This window comes from Uloborus diversus, unplaced genomic scaffold (genome assembly GCF_026930045.1).
Source record: "Uloborus diversus isolate 005 unplaced genomic scaffold, Udiv.v.3.1 scaffold_11, whole genome shotgun sequence".
NCBI lineage: Eukaryota > Metazoa > Arthropoda > Arachnida > Araneae > Uloboridae > Uloborus > Uloborus diversus.
In genome coordinates, this window is record NW_026557765.1 from 1,411,054 (window position 1) to 1,431,765 (window position 20,712).

General features: G+C 36.0%; 1 protein-coding gene across 2 annotated transcripts in view; it reads left to right on the top strand.

The window, feature by feature from the left end:
- The first annotated feature begins 356 nt into the window (after nucleotides 1–356).
- Nucleotides 357–20,712, top strand: part of LOC129232128 (retinol dehydrogenase 13-like) — a 60,521-nt gene continuing 40,165 nt past the window's right edge. Inside the window, exon 1 of one of the 2 annotated variants that reach the window (XM_054866368.1) lies at nucleotides 357–443. In XM_054866368.1, the coding sequence (XP_054722343.1) occupies nucleotides 440–443 (4 nt within the window). In that variant the 5' untranslated portion in view covers nucleotides 357–439. Of the gene's footprint in view, nucleotides 444–12,761; nucleotides 12,929–20,712 lie in introns of those variants that run through there. The other variant, XM_054866366.1, reaches the window with a different exon arrangement.

Here is a 20,712-nt window from a genome sequence, read left to right on the forward strand (position 1 = left end):
ACACACATACACACACACACACACAGACAGACAGACATTTTCCAAAAATGGTCGAAATGGACTCAGCACACCTCAAAACGTTCGAATCCGTCAAAATTCGAAAATTTGCACGAATCCAATACTTTCTTCTATATATTAGATATAGAAGAAAGTAAAAAGACATTCCAGGCTCTGGTTATACGCTCTTGGTACAAAGGCCCGTAATTTTCATTTCACAGCAAAAACTATGGCGTCATAGTTAAAGATATTTTTTGCCACGAAAAGGAAATATTGACCAAATAAATGAAGGATTTGGCTCCTAGCCTAATTCAATTAGTTTCCTTTCTGTATTCTCTTCTCTCGCGCGTGGAGGCTTTCTGAAACTGAAACCTGCGAAGTAACGTTAGAAGGGGAAGGTGTTGAGTCACTTTCTGCTGGTGAATCGCACTTTCAGGGCTAAATGGGTAGGTAATTTTTCTCACTCTTTATACAGTTGAACTCGCTTAAAACGAGCCCTGATTTAACGAGAGCCCGGATTTAGCGAGGAAGTCAGAGATATTTGGTAGGTTCAATGTTAAATCTATGGGAGAATAACTCGCTTTTAACGAACAAACCCCGCTTAAAGCGAGCAATTTTTCTGTGATTCATAAAATTTCTGTTGATTTCCAGCTAAATTTATTCTTTTTTGAGAAAATTTTCTTTAACATTTCGAAGTCAACCGAGAACAAGCACTGACAGCAACTTTTTAAATTTGTGGTGTAAAGAAGCATTTTAAAATTATGTATATGTGTGTGCATGTGTATTCTTCAACAAGCAACGATAAAATTAAAAATTAAAAAAAAAAACCGACTGAGTCGCAACTGTAGAATCAAGAGGGGAAAATTGAAAATCCTTTCAAAAGCCTTTTTATTAAAGATCAATGTCAAGTATTTTATTTGCTACTCGTGGTACCCGCACGGCTTTGCCCGTAGTTGAAAATTAAAAGGTCATTCGGCTCGCTTGTATATTTACAAATAATGGATGCCGAATTTCTCGCCAATTGGCTATGTTCATTCGCTCTCCCATTCCACGTCGTGATAATTTCGTAATTTACTCGTCCGTCTTATGATAATTTTGCTCCGGAAAATGTTCTTAAAATTGAAATAGAAAAAGAACAAAATCGAATTTTCGAAAAATCGCTTCGAGGTGCACATTCCCATGCTACAAACTAACTTTGTGCCAAATTTTATGAAAATCGGCTGAACGGTCTAGGCGCTATGCGCGTCAGAGAGATCCAGACATCCTCCAGACAGAGAGACTTTGAGCTTTATTATTAGTAAAGATTAAATAGGAACTGGCAACAGATAAAAATTTTAAATCATTGCTTTTGATTTCCTTGTCGTCCAACAATGAATTCGTTATCAATCGCGTGAATAAAGGCTTATGCAACATTCAAACAGCGTCCGCACATCGCGTTCGCCGCGTCAAGCGGACACACTTACGTTTTCCGAACAGGGGAAAGCATTCATACATTCGAACGCGCGTAAAGCACATGTCGTTATCGCACCTAATAGCGAGAGCGCGCTCATCTCGTGGAGACCAATGAAATGCGACTCCCACGGACGTCAGAGCCGTCAGATATCTGGCACGTCGACGGGTCTTGCACAATACGGCTTGCTGTCATGGCAACGCCGGGCAAAAACTGATTTAGGAAGAAAAGTATACGTCGGTGACGGATGTGCGGACGCAATGTGAATGTTGCATTAGCCGTTATTGAAATCTGCTTTGAAAAAAGGTTATAATTCGAATTCTATGAAACATGGAAGTTCCAAACACATTCTATCAGACGCGCAAAAAAAAATTCTCTTTATTTTGGTAATAAATTTTAAAATTTTTAACTATGTTTTCTCTAAAAAAATCTCGAAAAACCTTGTAGAGGTTTTTAATTAATATCTTCGTTAATTAATGTCATCCAAAGATGCAACCTAGCTAAGAACACTCTCGATCAACTCTCCTTCCGAACATTTTTTTTTTTTTTTTCAAATCGGTCCATCCGTTTAGGCGCTAGAGTGCCACAGACAGACACACACACGTACACACACACAGGGCCGCCGACAGGATTTATGGGCCCCTATGCAACTTTCTTCAGGGCCCCTAACTTTTTACTAAATTTTTAACCTCCTATTTTTATTAGGCACCGTTTTCACATAAATATTTAAAATTTATTTGCGATTTTTTACTTTTTTGGAGGAGGAGGGATATCAGGAGAGTGATGCAGGGATCTCCTTTGGGTTGAGGGTAGAATATTTCCAACTTTAGGGGGTCCGGGGGTTTCTCCCCCCGGGAAATTTTTTGAAAAAAACACTAAAAATTTCTGCATTTTGAGGCCTTATACGGGATAATAGGAACTACAAAAACATGAGGAAAGAAAAAAGGAAAACAAAAAATTTCTTAAACTTTACTCTTTTGCAAACTAAGACAATACAAAACACAAACTGCTCGTGGTTCGACAAATCGTAGATATTAATCGACAGAGAGGAAGAGCGACGAGGGAGAAACGATGACGCATTGTCACTTGCTCACATCGACTATCGGTATAATTAGTTTTCTATCATCTCTTATCAACTCACCAACAAACGGAACACTGAATTAACTGAAAAACGATCAAGATTAAAATATGTTTTAAAAGAAATGGTGGAAATAACAGCCTAACCATTTGGACAAATATACTTTATACAACTGATGGGAAATAAAATTGAAGCACTTTTCAAGCAGTATCAGAAACTTTTTAAATTATTTTCAAGGCCTCTAGAACAATTAAAATTATTCAAAGCAGTTCATTTGTACTTTCCAATCTCTGACATTTTAATACTTGATCGTATAAGTGATCGAGCCTGATCACTTTCACTGAATTCACAACGATTGAAAACTAATAATCTTAACTATTAATCTTAACTCTAGGAGAAAAACTTCCTTCAAACTAAATAGTTTTTTTAAGGGGGGGGGGATTTATCTTTATCTTAGGCCCGCTTCGCGGGCCCCTGTGCAATGCATAGGCCTGCCCCCCCCCCCTCTCGACGGCCCTGCACACACACACAGACACGTCAAACTTATATCCCCCTTCCATTGTGTGCCGGGGGTTAAAAAGAAACAGATAATCAGACAGTTCAAAGCAAATTATTCAACTCTTTGGTATTACACAGAGATTAAAAAGGAGAAAAAAAACGACTTGATGGATTTTTATGATTTTTTCCCGAACTCGTTTTTTACGAGCACTCGGTTATAATGAGCTCGTTATTTCTTTTAACAAATATCTTCAAGAAAGTTGGCTTTTGAATGTAAATGTTTTCAATCGTAATTTTAGTAGAACGATTCATGTTACCTTCTCAACCTTGAAAGCTGTTCGTATTCAATGGGTATGTAAGTTGATGTTTCGTAGCCTTTGGTCAGAATGTGTATCCCGAATCCCGTATCGTATCACATACGCAAGTTCAAAACTTTTCACTTTCGGTCAAACTTGGGTTTATAAATCAGGCTCTATGTTTTAGTAAAAGGATTTCATTTGGAAACTATCATAACATGAAACATGGCAAGTTGGCTCAAAATTTCCCATTGTTGGAATTACAGTAGCCATTTTTACTCTTATAATTTTTTATTTCAGTGGAACATTTGTTGTTTTTAATGAATTGATGAGGGGGCCCCGCCCCCTCCTCGTTTCGCTCGCCAACCCCTCCCCCCCATCGCCATCTACGGTGGCTCAATGCCACCTGCGTCGATTATTTGATGATTTTAATGCTTTTACCCGGTTGTGTGTTCTAAGACCCTTATATATATATATATATATATATATATATATATATATATGATAATAAAAGTGAAAAATATTGAAAAGACCACACCAAGAGCCCATAGATGCGCAACGCAGCAAAACTAAAAAGCCAAGTAAATATAAAATTAAGCAAACAGAATTACAAATATTAAACAAATTATAAATAACAAATGATGATAAAAAGGAAAAATGCAAACAGCTATTAAGTAGGAATAGAAAAAGAGTGAATCCAGAGCTCATCAGCCGTGGAGGATTCATTAATTATGGTCAAAAGACCAAAATTTTAACTATAAACTAGAAGAGAATGCTTAAGCTCCAGTACATGTAATATAGAGTAACAATGGGCAAACGTACCACTTGCTAAACTAAAAACAATAAACTAGAGCTCAAACCTAAAACTAAAAGCAGGGGGTTTCGCTTCGACTAATTAGGAAAACAAGTTCCGATAATTAGCCTTCCACGGGACAGTAGCTGCCAATAACAAAATTGTCTTACCTTGAAATCCGCGTAAACAAATCCTGTCCATTGCTCAGCCTGATAAAAAAGCCAATCCATTCGTCAACAAAACATTAAAAATATAAAAACACATCCGGAAATCGGTCCAAAGACATACCAGGTCGCCTGTTTCGCACATGTAAAACTTATCCACCACGGTGATTCATAAAAAAAAATGGTTTGTCACGGTTGTATCATACATTTACACAGTTAAACAGTTTCAAAAGAAGCGAAATGTTCATCGAAGGCTATACTTAAGCAGATGTTTTCAACTAGATTTTTAGGGAAGTTATTATAAAAAAGTAAGTTTTTGAGTACTGAAATTTCTTGCTTAAATGCAGAAATGGTATTGCAAATTCTTTTAATTCTGATAGCTTGCGAAACAATAATGCCAATAAAAACCTTTTGACTTAGGCAGGAGGAGAAATCTTGTAAACTGTTAACTGTGAAATTGAATTCACGTCTTTTATCATAGATTGTAGTGGAACAATTTGAGTCAATGTTGATATCCAAGAAATTAAAGCTATTATGATTAGAATTGGTCTTTTTGAGCGTTAATGAACTATGATAAATAGTTTTGCTGAGTTCAGAAAAATTAGGAAAATTTATGCACAAAAGGTCATCAATGTATCTGCAACAAAGAGGTGTAGAGGAAGGATTGTCAATTAAATATTTTCGTTCATAATATAAAAGAAAAAGGTTGGCTAATGTAGAGCTAAAATTAGCTCCCATTGCTATGCCATTAATTTGAAGAAAACATGAATTACCATTTTTGAAAAAATTATTGAAAATACAAAATTTAAAAAGACCAAGAAAAAACAATTCATTAAAATCAAGGGAATCCTTGACTGAATTAAAAAGTTCTGAAACAGAGGAAAAAAATTCAATGAGTGGGATATTGGTGAAGAGGTTTTCAAAATCAAAAGTTTCTAAGTGATTTATATCAAGCATATTAAGTAAATTGATGACTTCAACACTATTATTAACAATCCAGAACCAATTCATTTGTTGAAGTTTAAGTTGTTCAAGAATTTTTTTGAGAAACTGTTCAAGCTTTACACTCAGATTTTTTCCAATGGTGTTGGTGGCAGAGCAAATAAAGCGAAATCCAACAGGTGTTTTATGAAATTTTGGAATTGCATATAAGTAAGGTAAGTTAACAGAATCGGGACGTGGCAATTTAAAAAGTTTGTAAGCAGCAGCAAATTTTTTGATGATGGAGGATTCATTAAGTTTGGAGGAAACATAAGTGGTGGTTTTTTCTAGTTCATTTTTCAAAATATTAGCATATAATTTTTTGCAGCGAAACACTTTTAAAGACATGTCAAGTCTTCCACGTGCTTGAACTGATTTTAGCCTAGAATTTTTGCTAAATTAGAAACCCTTATGTATCCTGTTCTAATTAATTGAGAAAACTATAACAAACTTCATCCTGTGCAGAAAAAACCTTTCACACGGCATAGAATGTTATGGGGTGTGAGAAATCTTTTATGTCCTTATTTTAGGCATTTTATATTAAATTTTACCTTAAAAAGTTATTTTCAAAAAAAAAAAAAACTAATTCGAAGTTTAAGGAGAAGAAAAAACTTCGAGGTGCAAACTCCCGGGGTCCGAAATAATTTTGTACCAAATTTTAAGACTATAGGTGTTATGGGGTCAACTGAACCCGGGACAACCTGACAACCACCGACACAATTTCACGATTTCTTTTTCCCTTACTTTTTTTAAACTATAGGGACTTTGTACTGTGTAGTCTTATGGATTTTTCCTCTTCCATGCAGTACGTGCAATAAAAATTTAAAGTTTTACGGTTAGCACGGTTATATAATTGCTGAAAAAATATTTTCGTATTTTCACAGTACTACTGTGCAATTTAAATGGGGTTGTTTCCTTCAGTCAAAAGTACTACTTTTAGTCACTGAAACTGATAGAACGAGTAACAAAAATAACATGGACCCCAGAAAATACTTTGACTTTCCCAACAGTTATTTTTTAACTAATTTTTTAAATGTCCGACTTTGAAAACAAGGCGTGGTCTTTATGACGTCAGAAATGATGCGATTTGGCGCATCTTTCTACCACGTTTCCACGTTATGATAATCAAGTAGCGAATTAAATATCGTGCTCTACGCTTACTATCAACCCTATCGTTGCCTATACACGTGACTAAAGATGCGAATTAAATATTTTGCTCTGGGAATGGCAACACAGAATGGCATTTCATCATTTGTGATGTCACACGACAGAAACGTAAACAATGAAAGCGCACCGATTAAAGTAATTTTTTAAAAATATTAAACTTGAAGAAATTATTTAAAAAATGGTTAGATAATATGTTTTTAAGCATGTTCTTTCAGAAAAAATACTTTTAAAATATTGGAAACGACCCCATTGAAGAAAATCTCCTACGGTATTCTGTTGCTACCAAACATTAAGAAACCATGAAATTAAGATTAAGAAACATTAGAAAACCATTTTTTACCATGTCCGATTTTGAAAATGAGGCGTGGCCTTTATGACGTCACAAGTGACGTATTTTGGCGCGTCGAATGTTGCGCGTTGAATTATTTAAACTAGTATGTTGTGGCCATTACGAAACTTTCTTCTATATTTTTCCTTTTTCTGATCCCTCCCCATGCTTGACGAGGAAGCAATATTCCTAACAAAAACAAAATTACACATGCAAAAACTTGACTACCATCCCAATGTCTGAATTATTGTAAAAACAAAACAAAGAGCGAAAATTGAAAGTTACTTTAAAAGCCTTGCTTGAATTAATTACAAATATTTTATTTGTTAACAAACATAAGATGGCAACAGTTAAAAATTTTAAATCATTGAGATAATATTTCCGATCATTTCCATTCAATTAAAATCACGAGAAATACGCAGATGACAATCTATTACGATTTATCTTTCTTATTGCTGCATTAATAAAAATATTTTTATTCGCAAAAAAAAAAAAATCAACACCTCATGGAGCGATCGGCGTCAAAATTGAACCAAAGCCTGTTTACATATGGATTCACATATATTCCAAATTTCAACCAGAACGTAGCATTACTTCTTGAGATAGGGCACTCACAATGGAAAAAAAGAACGGGTGATTGCGCTACCTCCTTTTTAGCTGTCGACACAAAAATAAAATCAGTTCTTATACCCACTAAGGGCTACTTGCCGATAAATTTTTCTTTCATTCCGTTCATTATTTCTTGAGATACAGCAGTCACAATTGACGACAAAAAACGTTCTATAGCTCAACCCCCGTTTGAGTTATTGACACCAAAATTGAATCAGCACCTGTTCCTGTTAATGGCAATATATGGACCAAATTTTGTTTGATTCCGCCAGTTACTTCCTGAGGAATAGCAAGCACGCGTAACTCGAAAAACGTCCCATTGCTCCACCCCCCTTGGAGGAATTCGCGCCAAAAACCAATGGGCACAAGTTCACATAGGGGCACATACGTGTACTAAATTTCGTTCGATTTCATGCGGTAGTTTTTGTTGTAGAGCGGCCACAAAAAACTGGTCACACACAGACGTGACACACATACACACACACACACACATACACACACACACAGACAGACAGACATTTTCCAAAAATGGTCGAAATGGACTCAGCACACCTCAAAACGTTCGAATCCGTCAAAATTCGAAATTCGAAAATTTGCACGAATCCAATACTTTCTTCTATATATTAGATATAGAAGAAAGTAAAAATGGTGAAATCCAATGTTTTTAAGCATGCTCTTTCAGAAAAAAATACTTTTAAAATTTTGGAAACGACCCCAATGGCACAGTATAGGTTACAAACCAGTGGCGCACACAAGGGAGGGGTCCAAGGAGAGGGGCGGACCCCTCCCATAGGTCTTGCTTTTTTTTCCTTATTGATTACGATTATATTGTATTTTGTACGTAGAATAATTTGAAACAAAGGTAACAATAACTTCAGTTCTAATATGTGAAAAAGTAAAATCCTCATGTTAAAAGATTTTTACTTTCTTCTATATCTAATATATAGAAGAAAGTATTGGATTCGTGCAAATTTTCGAATTTCGAATTTTGACGGATTCGAACGTTTTGAGGTGTGCTGAGTCCATTTCGACTATTTTTGGAAAATGTCTGTCTGTCTGTGTGTGTGTATGTATGTGTGTGTGTATGTATGTGTGTGTGTCACGTCTGTGTGTGACCAGTTTTTTGTGGCCGCTCTACAGCAAAAACTACCGCACGAAATCGAGCGAAATTTGGTACACATATGTGCCCCTATGTGAACTTGTGCCCATTGGTTTTTGGCGCGAATTCCTCCAAGGGGGGTGGAGCAATGGGACGTTTTTTGAGTTACGCGTGCTTGCTATTCCTCAGGAAGTAACTGGCGGAATCAAACAAAATTTGGACCATATGTTGCCATTAACAGGAACAGGTGCTGATTCAATTTTGGTGGCAATAACTCAAACGGGGGTTGAGCTATAGAACGTTTTTTGTCGTCAATTGTGACTGCTGTATCTCAAGAAATAATGAACGGAATGAAAGAAAAATTTATCGGCAAGTAGACCTTAGTGGGTATAAGAGCTGATTTTATTTTGGTGTCAAAAGCTGAAAAGGGGGTGGCGCAATCGAATGTTCTTTTTTTTCATTGTGAGTGCCATTTCTCAAGAAGTAATGCTACGTTCTGGATGAAATTTGGAATAAATGTGAATCTATTTGTAAATAGGCGTTGTTTCAATTTTGGCGCCAATCGCTCCATGGGGGTCTGATTTTTTTTTGTGTTAATAAAAATAGCTTTATAAATGCAACAATAAGAAAGATAAATTACAATATTCTCGTCTGCTTATTTCACGTGATTTTAATTTTCGGGAGATAATCGGAAATGTTATCGCAATGATTTAAAATTAATAACTGTTGCCATTTTATGTTTGTTAACAAATAAAACATCTAATTAATTCAAGCAAGGCTTTTAAAATAACTTTCAAGTCGTTCTTTGCTTTGCTTTTGCGGGAATTCAGGAATTCGGACGGTCGTCAAGTTTTTTTTTTTTTTTGCTGGGAACATTGCATTCTTTTCAAGCATAGGGATTGATCAGAATTCACAAGAAAGATATAGAAGAAAGTTTCGTGATGGCCACAACATACTAGTTTAAAATATTGTGCACTTTTCTCATAACGAATTGCTTATAAGAAGCAGAATGGTGATTATAAATGAATGCACTGCAATAACCATGTTTTTAGTTTTGTAATTGCAGATTACTGAGAGATCAGAGAAATGAGATTGTATGAACTTGAATCCATTTTTACTTTCTTCTATATTTAATATATAGAAGAAAGTATTGGATTCGTGCAAATTTTCGAATTTCGAATTTTGATGGATTCGAACGTTTTGAGGTGTGCTGAGTCCATTTCGACCATTTTTGGAAAATGTCTGTCTGTCTGTGTGTGTCACGTATGTGTGTGACCAGTTTTTTGTGGCCGCTCTACAGCAAAAACTACCGCATGAAATCGAATGAAATTTGGTACACGTATGTGCCCCTATGTGAACTTGTGCCCATTGCTTTTTGGCGCGAATTCCTCCAAGGGGGTGGAGCAATGGGACGTTTTTTGAGTTTTGCGTGACTGCTATCCCCCGGAAGTAACTGGCAGAATCAAACAAAATTTGGTCCATATGTTGCCTCTAACAGGTACAGGTCCTGATTCAATTTTGGGGTCAATAGCGCAAACGGGGGTTGAGCTATAGAACGTTTTCTGTCGTCAATTGTCCTGTATCTCAAGAAATAATGAACGTAATCAAACAAAAATTTATCGACTAGTAGCCCTTAGAGGGTATAAGAAACGATTCTATATTGGCGTCAGCAGCTGAAAAGGGGGTAGCGCAATCGAACGTTCTTTTTTTCCCATTGTGAGTACAATATCTCAAGAAGTAATGCTACGTTCTGGATGAAATTTGGAATGAATATGAATCCATAATTAAAAAGGCGTTGATTCAATTTTGGCGCCAATCGCTCCATAAGGGTAGGGGGGGGGGCTGATTTTTTTTATTTGTGTGAATAAAAATAGCTTTATAATTGCAACAATAAGAAATATAAATCGTAATGGAGTGTCGTCTGCGTTTATCTCGTGATTTTAATTGCATGGAAATGATCGGAAATATTATCTCAATGCATGAAATACACCACCAGTTGAGTCAATTCCAGCCGAGGACTGAGTTTCGTGCTTATTAGCACTCATCAGCCCGGCATGGGAGTGACTGAGCTGGAGATGGAAAACTCTTAGCAGACTCTCTCGCAGAGAAAGAATTCTCGCAGAAACTCTCGCAGAGGTTTTCCACCTCCAGCTCAGTCACTCCTATGCCGGGCTGATGAGTGCTAATAAGCACGAAACTGCTGTCCTCGGCTGGATTCGACTCAGTTGGTGGTGTATTTCATGTGTTTCTGCCTTAACCCTAGGGCGGTAACTTACTGAATATATTATCTCAATGATTTAAAATTTTTAACTGTTACCATCTCGTGTTTGTTAACAAATAAATGTTTTATTATTTTAAGCAAGGCTTTTAAAATAATTATCAATTTTCATTCTTTGCTTTGCTTTTGAGATAAATCGGGAATTAGGATGGTCGTTAAGTTTTGGCGTGTGTAATTTTTTTTTGTTGGGAATATTGCTACCTCGTCAAGCATGGGGAGGGATCATAATTATACGAAAGATATAGAAGAAAGTTTCGTGATGGCCACAACATACTAGTTTAATTATGAGAAAAGTAAAAGCATAAATTATTTTGCTCTCTGGTCATATATTTAAGTATATTTCATTAAATATAATGCTAATTATTTATTCATTAGTTTATTTTTTATCGTTTCTCGTTCCCGCGAATCGAAGAAATCAAGTCAATATGTTTGATGGCGTATTGGGGTATGATATGAGAATGAAGTTTTCGATCTTGGACCCTCCCCTTGCAAAATTCCTGTGTGCGCCACTGTTACAAACACTTCAATGTAATTGTATGTATGATTTGTATGCATATCATACATACTCTTCATCTGAAAGAGCTTTCTTTGAAACATGGCGATTGTTCTGAAGAAAAGAATATTCAATCATGTAGACACTTTTGCTCTGTGAAATTGAAAATATTGTTTAAAAAAAAAGAAAAAAAAAAAAGTGTCCCTTTCGTTTACATAAAAATAAGCTAAAAAGTGGGTTTCCCATTTGCAATTTTAAAGTTGATGCGTATTTTACTATTAGGAAAAATATTTACAGTATTTAATCAAGGAAAGCAAAATTTAAGAAATACTAATGGCCTTACTTGGGAAAACCTAATTACAGTAGAATCTCGAAAATCCGAGTCTCAAAAGTCCGAGGTTCCGCTTAATTCGAGCTATCAAAAAGTTTGATTCTTTCCCTCGCTAGTAGGAATGATTTTTTTCCCTCCGTTTTTTTGATGGAGCAACTACATTTTGGAAAAACACATATTTTGGCATATTCCCTTTTTAGATGTCTTAAAAGAAAAGGCAGCGAAAAATTTAGTAACGATATTCCTTACTAATTTTCTTTACACTTTAGTTCCTTACACATTTTTAGAGTAAAAGAAAACGATCTGGTGTGTAAATTATATTAGGTTCTTTCTTGTACGCCTATTAGTAACAAACACTTTTAATAGCTAAAGATGATTTCTGTCATCAACAAATTAATGGTTTTTACTTATTATAAAACTTCTTTAACTGCTTATACAGTGAAGTCATAAAGAACGATTGGAACGGCTGTGTCCCCAGCTAGCACTCTTTGAGAGACGTGAAATTTTAAATTGACTAAAGTCGAAATAATTCAACGAAACTAATTGAAATGAACTCGGGGGTAGACTAGTTGGATTTTTTAGTTGCTCACGAGTTTAGTAGACATCTTGAATCACTTTTGAAAATAAGAGTTATCGGTTACTAAAATGGAAAAATAGGTGAAATCTTTTCATCCCTACAATATTCCCTGTATACTTTGTACTGGGAACTGAAAGATATGTACGCCCTTTTGTAGTCCAAATAGTGAAAAATTGCAAAGGATAAGATTTTTCCGGATAATCCGAGTTTTCAGTAATCCGAGGTGGCGTCAGCCCCAATTACCTCGGATTTTCGAGACTCTACTGTATGTGATTTCACTTTACACTTGTTTTAGCCCGGTCCTAATTTCAAAAAAAAAAAAAAAAAAAACTCATTAAAATTTAAAAAAATAAAAGCGCATTTTCATTTTTTCCGTAACTTAATAAGAATGCGTAACATCCGAAACTTTCTTCGCCATGCATTATTCATCTCATCATTCTCCATAACACATTCTGTTCGGTAAACCAAAACGACCTATTTCGCGACGTCGCACGAGCGTATTCCTAGCGAGTTTCTGATCCTCCGGTCAAAACAACCCTTTTCTCTTCCCTCGCGGCGGGAAGTCAAGGACGGGTCGGGTCACTTCTCTCTGCTTACTTTTAAAACTAACTCGTCTTCGATCATTTCAAATTGAGGATTCTGTGATCGCGAAATCTCTTTTGTTTGGTGCCATGGCATCACAGGATGACAAGGAAGACCATTTGCAAGAAGTCCCCTTGCATGGAGAGGATATCGTTGCTGGAAGTGAGCAGATCGAATCGGATTCGAATACCACGTGTTGTGCCCCAGGTAAGTCCCTTTCCTTTTGCTTCTTTATAGGCAGGGGCGCCTCGAAGTTAAAGATTTTTGGGAGGGCAATTCCAAATTTTGCCGAATGCTGATAATTCACCGAATCGTTTGACAAAATTTGCCGGAAAAGGACATTTTTGAAAAGTCACATTGACCTTCTATCCTCCCCCCCCCCCTTTTGTAGGAAGTACAGGGTGAGCACAAACGATGGATTCGATTTCAAAAAAATCATATTTTCGAAACCGCTGCAGTCATTATTACAATAAGTGATACATGAATGTAAAGAGAAATATAGAGAGGTTGAGAATCCCTGTTTTAGAAGATATCTAAACTGTCAAATTTCAAGACAGAGACCAAAATACTCTCGACCCCCCCCCCCCTTAAACAACATCTGAGATTCATCCCCAGGGCCAACGAAAGACCGCAGAAACTAAGGGTCTGACACCTGAGGGGGCGGTGCACATCGAAGTAGTATTTGTTGCAGGGGTGGAGGGGGCTTACTGGGCTGTCAACAAACCCTGTTCGTTCTTGTTCGGCAGTTTTATGCGGCCCTACGTTCAATAGAGCTTTGACCTAGGTCAAGCTTGTTCTGTAAAGACGTAAAAAAATAAATAAATAAATAAATAACGAAAAATCGAAGGGGGAAAAAATTTGAATTTTGACATCTTGTATTCAAATTATATTTTTCGCAATCACGAGTGTGTGTGCGTAGGTGTGTGTGTTTGTGTCTGTGTTCAAGCATGAGTGTGTGTGTGCGTGCGTGCGTGTGTGTATGTTTGTGTGATTGTGTGTGCGTATGTGTGTGCATGTGTGTGTTTGTGTAGGTGTGTATGTGTACGTGTGTGCGCGTGCGCGTGTGTGTGTGCGCGTGTGAGTGTGTATGTATACGTGTGTGCGCGTGTGTGTGTGGGTGCGCGCGCGTGAGCGTGTATATGTGTGTGTGTATGTGTAGGTGTGTATATGTATGCGTGTGTGAGTAGGATATAGGGCAGACGGTTTTCGCTAGAGGAGCAGCATCGTGAGGCCGGTCGACGGTGGTGCTGCAGAGGGAGGCGGGGGGGGGGGGGAATAAAATCATAGGAATTCAAAACAGTCAAATGAGAACAATCAGCAATGTGATTGCTCAAAAAGTCATTTATAATAACAGGGGTGCCTATCCCCCCTAAAGGCTAGGGCGCACGCCCCTGTTCAAAATTACGGAATCCCGCCTCCAAAAGTAAGAGCCCCCCCCCCCCTCTCCTCCAAAAATGAGAAATGCCCGTCAAAACAACCCCTTTTAAAAATTTCAGTGCCGCAGTCTGCGCCATGAACCCTCCCCCCTGGTGGGAACCCTTGGTAATAATACAAGTCGGACAGGGGCCCTCTAGATTCAGGGCCCTGTGCGGCTGCACGGACTGCGCAGCCCTGGAGCCGCCCCTGTTCAAAACGGTATTGCGATGGTAAGCCAACTAAGCACCAATACTTTTCCCTTCTCAAATACGCAGACACTTTCAAAATCAAAGGCAAAGTTACTTGACCCGAACTCATCGATAAGTTTGGAAATTGAAAGAAATGTCAATTCATCATCTTCTTCGTCTTCTTTTTTTTTTTTTTGAACTTCTTGGTTTCCCCCCCCCCCCCACATTTTATTATTATTATTATTATTATTTTTATTTTTATTTTTTTATTTAAATTATTTTCTCTTTTGAAAGACAGGGCAGCTGCCCCGAATATGTTGCTTTAATTTACCTGCATCATCTCCATCCTCTTCTTTTTAACAGAGCTTTGTGAAAAGGATTCTCTTTTAAATTTCGAATATTTTGCTGTTATTGTGTTTGTGTTCAGGAAAACTGATGTAAATAGCGGATATAATAATACGATCAAAACCTGTTTCTACGACATGTGTTTTAATGAATCTTCAAAAAGCTCATTTCTTCTTTAAATTGAAATTGAGGAAATAATGAAAAGAAAGATAAGGAAATTACTTGGTATTTTTAACAATGAACTTTCCTTTCGTTATCAACAGTTATTTTCCTCTTTTCCAACTTTCTCTCTCCTTCTGCTCTCTCAAAAGCGTTTATGTTCAATAGTTTTTCGCTACTCGATTTTCTTCCAGGCAGAGCACCCTGTCCTGTCTTGGCGAGAAGCGAACGCGCAGTGGCGTAGCGATAAATTTTTCATGGAAGGGGAGGAGGGGGGGGGGGGTCATAGTAAAATTTTTCGAAGTTAAAGACCGAAAAGCGCATTTTTAGGCCCTTGCATGTGTGTTCATCACTGGCGACTCGTGGGAGGGGCCAGAGGGGGCCCGGGCCCCCAGACAATTATTTATAACCTTTAATTTATTTAATTTTTTTTTTTTTTTTTTGTGCGTACGGGCTTGAAATTAAAAAGAAAAAAGGATTGTACCGTATTTTCCAGCGTATGTTACGCGGATTATCTGTTAAAAAAGTAAAATGAGATGCGGATTATCTGTGTGTGTGTGAGTCAACACTCTCAACACCAACGCATTGAACTTCAATATTTACAGCAGAATTCGCCGAGACCGATACCCTGCCTGTAGGTTGTTTATTTTACATTGCTTGAATGTTCTTACACGATTCAGTCTATGTAAAATAAACAACGTCATTTGCAAAAGATTAGATCTTTTGCTTTTTCCTTGACTCTTTGTCTTCAAGTAATTAGCGTACTGTAACGACAATTTAGAGAAGAAATCTTTTTTTTTTTTGAGATTTTTTTAAACATTAGTTTTGAATATACCTCAAAAGTTATTTCTTTTTTTTTTCACGTTTTAAATTTAGTTGCTAAAATTGTTATGTTAAATCAAAACTTCATTTTTTTTTTGCATCGTATTATCCGATGATTATACGCCGCCGCGGATTATACGATTTTTTTTTCTTCAGGCCGATTTTAGGACAACAATTTTGAAAAAAAATTCCAGGGGAGAGGTCCAGAACCCCTTCTCGTAAAAATCTTCAATGTTTGTCTACAATTGCGTTTTCGGAACTGCAATTTCGAAAAATTGGAGGAGGTGGGAGTAGGAATTGATTGCTATTTATTTATTTGTCAAAAAAAAAAAAAAAGAAAAGAAAAGAAAAAAAAACTATCGGGGAGAGTCCCGGAGCTCCATCCCTACCCTAACGTCAACAAATATGGCCTGTAATCGCGTATTAAGGCTTCATTTTCTACAAATTTCCGCAGAGTCCCATGTACCACCAAATACCGTCTAAAATTGCGTTTTTAAAACTACAAGTTTCAAAATTGAGAGAGATTTGATGAGCAAATCAAATCAATCAAATGGATGAGATTTTTTCCTATTGTGCCCCCCCCCCCTACCATTAAAAATTATTTTCTAGTTGCGCCACTGTTGTGTGTTGTATTGTATGTACGTGTGTGCATTGCAACACAGTTACAAGATTATTTTTTTATTTAAAAAATGTCTTCCTATTGTTACACAGAAATTATTACTTGCTTTAAATACTGCTTATGTAGTTTTAAGGAAAATGTGACAAGTTATCAATAATTTGAAGAATATAAAAAGAGTGCAATACTTTTTTTATTTGCCTACATAATCTGAATATGGCCCATGGGACAAGGCAGATTCATATGCAGAAGGGTACACCCGCATATAAATCTCAGAACAGATTGATATAGCATTAGCTAAACCTTATTTTGGGGAAATTTGTGATTGTAATTGTACATTTAAGTATTTTTATAATGTCCGGAACTTGATTAAATATTTCCGTAATGATAACACTGCTTGTTTAGTATGTCCTTTTCTGCAGGCATAACAAGTAACTTAATCGCCCTGTTTTATGAAACTGATCTAGCGATGTTCATGGGTGAAAGACTTGGGCCGTCTTAGAACGTGATGGGTCCCTCGACACAAACACACATTATTGAGGCCTGTCATAAACATTCCCCTTTTTATACTGCCATACCCTGACGACCCCCAGGGTCAAAAACCTGGTGGGATGGGTCGGGTAGGAGTTTGGCAGCCCCGTAATTTTTTTTTTTTTTTTCCATACTCATGTATCAATACAAAGAGAGAAAGTGGACTTAGCTTTCTCGCTTCTGGGAGTCATTAAAGTATTGGCAATATAAACTTAATGGTAAGATTAACATTAAGTCTGAAATAGGGGGTTCAGGGGGCCTCTCCCCGGAAAATTTTCGAAATTGTAGTCTTAAAAACTCAATTTTAGGCAATATTTGGTGATGTTAGAGGAGCGTAGGTTCAGGGTTTCTCCTGTTGCAATTTTTCGGAAGTGGAAATCCAAAAAAAAAACAGAATTTTAAATTATCTTTGAGTATATGCTATGAAGAGCGGTTCCGGGGGCTCTCCTCTGAAATTTTTAAAAAAATATTAGCTCTGAAAACGCAGTTTTAGAAAATCTTTGGTGATTTTAAGTCGAGATAGATTCCGATTTCCGAGGCCATCCACCAGAAAATTTTCAAATTGAAGCCTTTTTTGGTAAAGACTAGGGCACCGGCGTTACTCCAAAGTTAAGTTCCAAAAACGAAATTTTTGCTGACCTGCAGTGATGTTAGGAAAAGGAGTTTTCAGGAGGCTCACCCTGGAAAATTTTCGAAATTGAAGCACTAAAAACGAGATTGAAAACGTTCTTCATTGATGATGCCGAGAGAGAGGAGGGGACGGGGCACTTTCCCAGAAAATTTTTGATACTGTTAATTTAAAAACACAGTTTTAGACCATCTTTGGGAATGTTAAAAAAATGGGAGAGGTTCGAGTGCTTTCCTCCAGCAAATTTTCGAAATTGGAATTCTATGTTATGGCGGGAGTGGATTCGGCTGTTCTCTTATGAAGTTATTCAAAATTGAAGCCCAAAAATTTAAATTTTACACGATCTTCGATGATATTAGGAGGGGGGGGGGCGAGGAGAGGTTCTGGGGACCACTGAAATTCTTTCGACATTGGTTTTTATCAACTTATTTTCTTTTTAAACTGAGGGGTCCGAAACCGCGAGCAGGCACGTAGCTAGAACTTTGTTAAGGGGGGGGGGTCCAAGGGTGCACGAACTTCAAAAGAGGAGGCATGCTAAAGCAGAATTAGTAGCTGATAATTACACAAGACTAAGATAAATCCAATTAAAACTGATCATTAAAATATGATAATTAATTAAAATTAATTAAATAATTGAAATTAATAGAGTCATTAGTTAAAATTAGTTAACAAAAAGTTTATGTTAAGTGATAAATTAATTATTGTCAGTTTGTAAATTAACATTAAACTGAAGGTTATCACATACAAAGTTTCCAAATATGGGTGAACCTTTGTCCTGCTGAAAATAAGTGATATATTTTCTATTAATAAAAAGGGCACAATAAAAGAAAAACGGAAAACGAAAACTGTTCTGGAAATTACTTGGAAAATGCATGCGATAATTTAATAAAATATTAAAGCTTTGTAATATATTTCAACAAAATATGTACATTTGTACTTATGCCATTTTATTTGAAAACTAGAAAGTCACCCGTCAAGGCATGACGGGTGAAAATTGCTTCAACTCTTCTTCATTTGAACGAAGCAATTGCCTGTTTGGTGATATTTTGATAGTTGAAATTTTAACTCTAACACCAGTGCATTAACCCTAAACTCCAGTAGATAGCGTTCATTGTTTTCGTTTCTTCATTCCTCTGATATGACACAGTCTTACCAGTAAAACTGTTCAAGTTACCGGATCGAGTTCAGCCTTGTCACAATAAAGCCTTTCCTTGCATGTAAAACATTACCAAAACATATTATCGAATTACATATCATGCCGTGGTGCGAATTCATTGTTGAAACACGCGGGTTACTCGATCATCGGCATTATTTGTATGAGGATAAATAAATCTATATCTATGGAGTCGAATGTATAACTATATGAATGTTACATAAGGTAACCCTGTCCGATTTGAACAACATTTCAGGCAAAATCACACAACTCTCTCAACGAAAATATTAACAAGGTTTCATTTAAAAAGCTTGAATTGGTTTTTATTTATTTACATTTATAATATTCTTTTGATAACACGAAATAGAATGATATTTCCAATCTTATCCGTTTTCTAATTATCATTCCTAATCATCAATTAAAAGCTTGAACAAACTATTAACTCTTTGAGGGACGGAGGCTTCCTTTGTTGCAACCATTTTATATATATATATATATATATATTTTCTTTCTTCAGCCAACTGACACAGTGATTTCAGTTAGCTGGAAAAAAAAAGAGAAGCAAGAAATAAATGGTGTTCTCAAGTGAAGTCGCTATTCCTAAAAAGGGTGAAAGCTGTTCGAAAAAAATTTAAATATCGGAAAAGGCGTATTTTATCATTATTTTTTTCTTTCTAACGGGGCTGTGTTAGAGGCTTTAGCCTTTTGCGGAACAAGTGCGAACCAACGATATGGCATCCAGTCATTCATATGCCACCCTTAAGGCGCGGATGTGAATGTCACAGGAAAATTTGATGCCCAGTTTCCACCAGATGGAAACACCTGAGCTCTCTTCGATGCGAAACTGCAAAAGGAATTTAATTTTGTCAAGAGTATTCACAGTCAAACGACCTAAGGGATTTTTTACATGACGATTAATGGAATGTATACCTAATGAATTAAATTAAGCATCTGTGTAATTTTATTTTAACAACATGTTGTTAATTTTAACAACAGTACATATCATATTTTACGACGCAGGTAATGATTTTTTTTCTTCAATACGATGTTAGCAAAACACTCTATTGCAAGAAATAGTAAATATCTTTAGCTTGAAGAAAATAAGTGTTTAAAAAAAAGGCAATATATAAAAGAAAAGCTCAAAAACATTTACCTCGTATTCACCTTTTTTGTTTCTTTGCTTGTAACGCAGTAAATAGCGGTAATTTTCACCTAGTAATTTATAGTTAAATGCACATGCCTGTTTTTTTTTACGTTTAATGCTACCTTCACAATTTACTAAAGATGGATGCATAGATGCTAATAATTAAATAACTCCTTAGTACAAAGCCAGTGAATAACAATCAGAAAATGTGTTCCAATGATGCAAATACAAATATGTTTTATGGAACAACATCGAATAAGATTTTTTTTCGTCAATTAAAAACTAACTTTTTCTTTTGGGATCATAGAATCACAATTCAGTAAGATTTAAAAGTAATAATTTCTAATAAATTACTTATTACATGCCTTAATATGGCCGAACTTGTAATTTCATAAACTGATCACAGTAAAATATTCAAGTAATTTTCAATTTAATTTTTCTATACAATTTTTACACCGTAAAAAGTTTGCTACATCAACTTCAAGTTTTATTTATTCATTTATTTTATTTATTTTACCTTCAAACACGATTTTTTTTTTTTTTTTTTTGGGGGGGGGGGGGGCATTTAATATGTTCCATGATCATGCTTAAATATTGGGGGGAAAACATCAGTAAAAAATCTACGTAATTTGTTACTCAGAAAGGAGAGAGATGTTAAAAGTAATCTAAAAGTTCAAATAAAATTTTTATCAAAAAATAAAATGAATCTGAAATGAACCATGCCAAAAATATAAGAGTTAAAATGAAAAAAAAAATCAATAATTATTTTTCTCATCCTCAAACACACGAAATGTGTAGAATTTCTTTTTTCGCTGCTGGCTTAGAATCTAAAATTAGTTTTTAAATGGAAAAAACACATTAACACGTAAAATTGCTCGTATTATCAAGAAAACTTTAAAAGGGAGCACTACGACTTACCTAGTTTGGGTAAACTTAATTTTCTTTTGCATACAATTTTTTTGTTCAAGATATGTTTCCTATAAGTATGA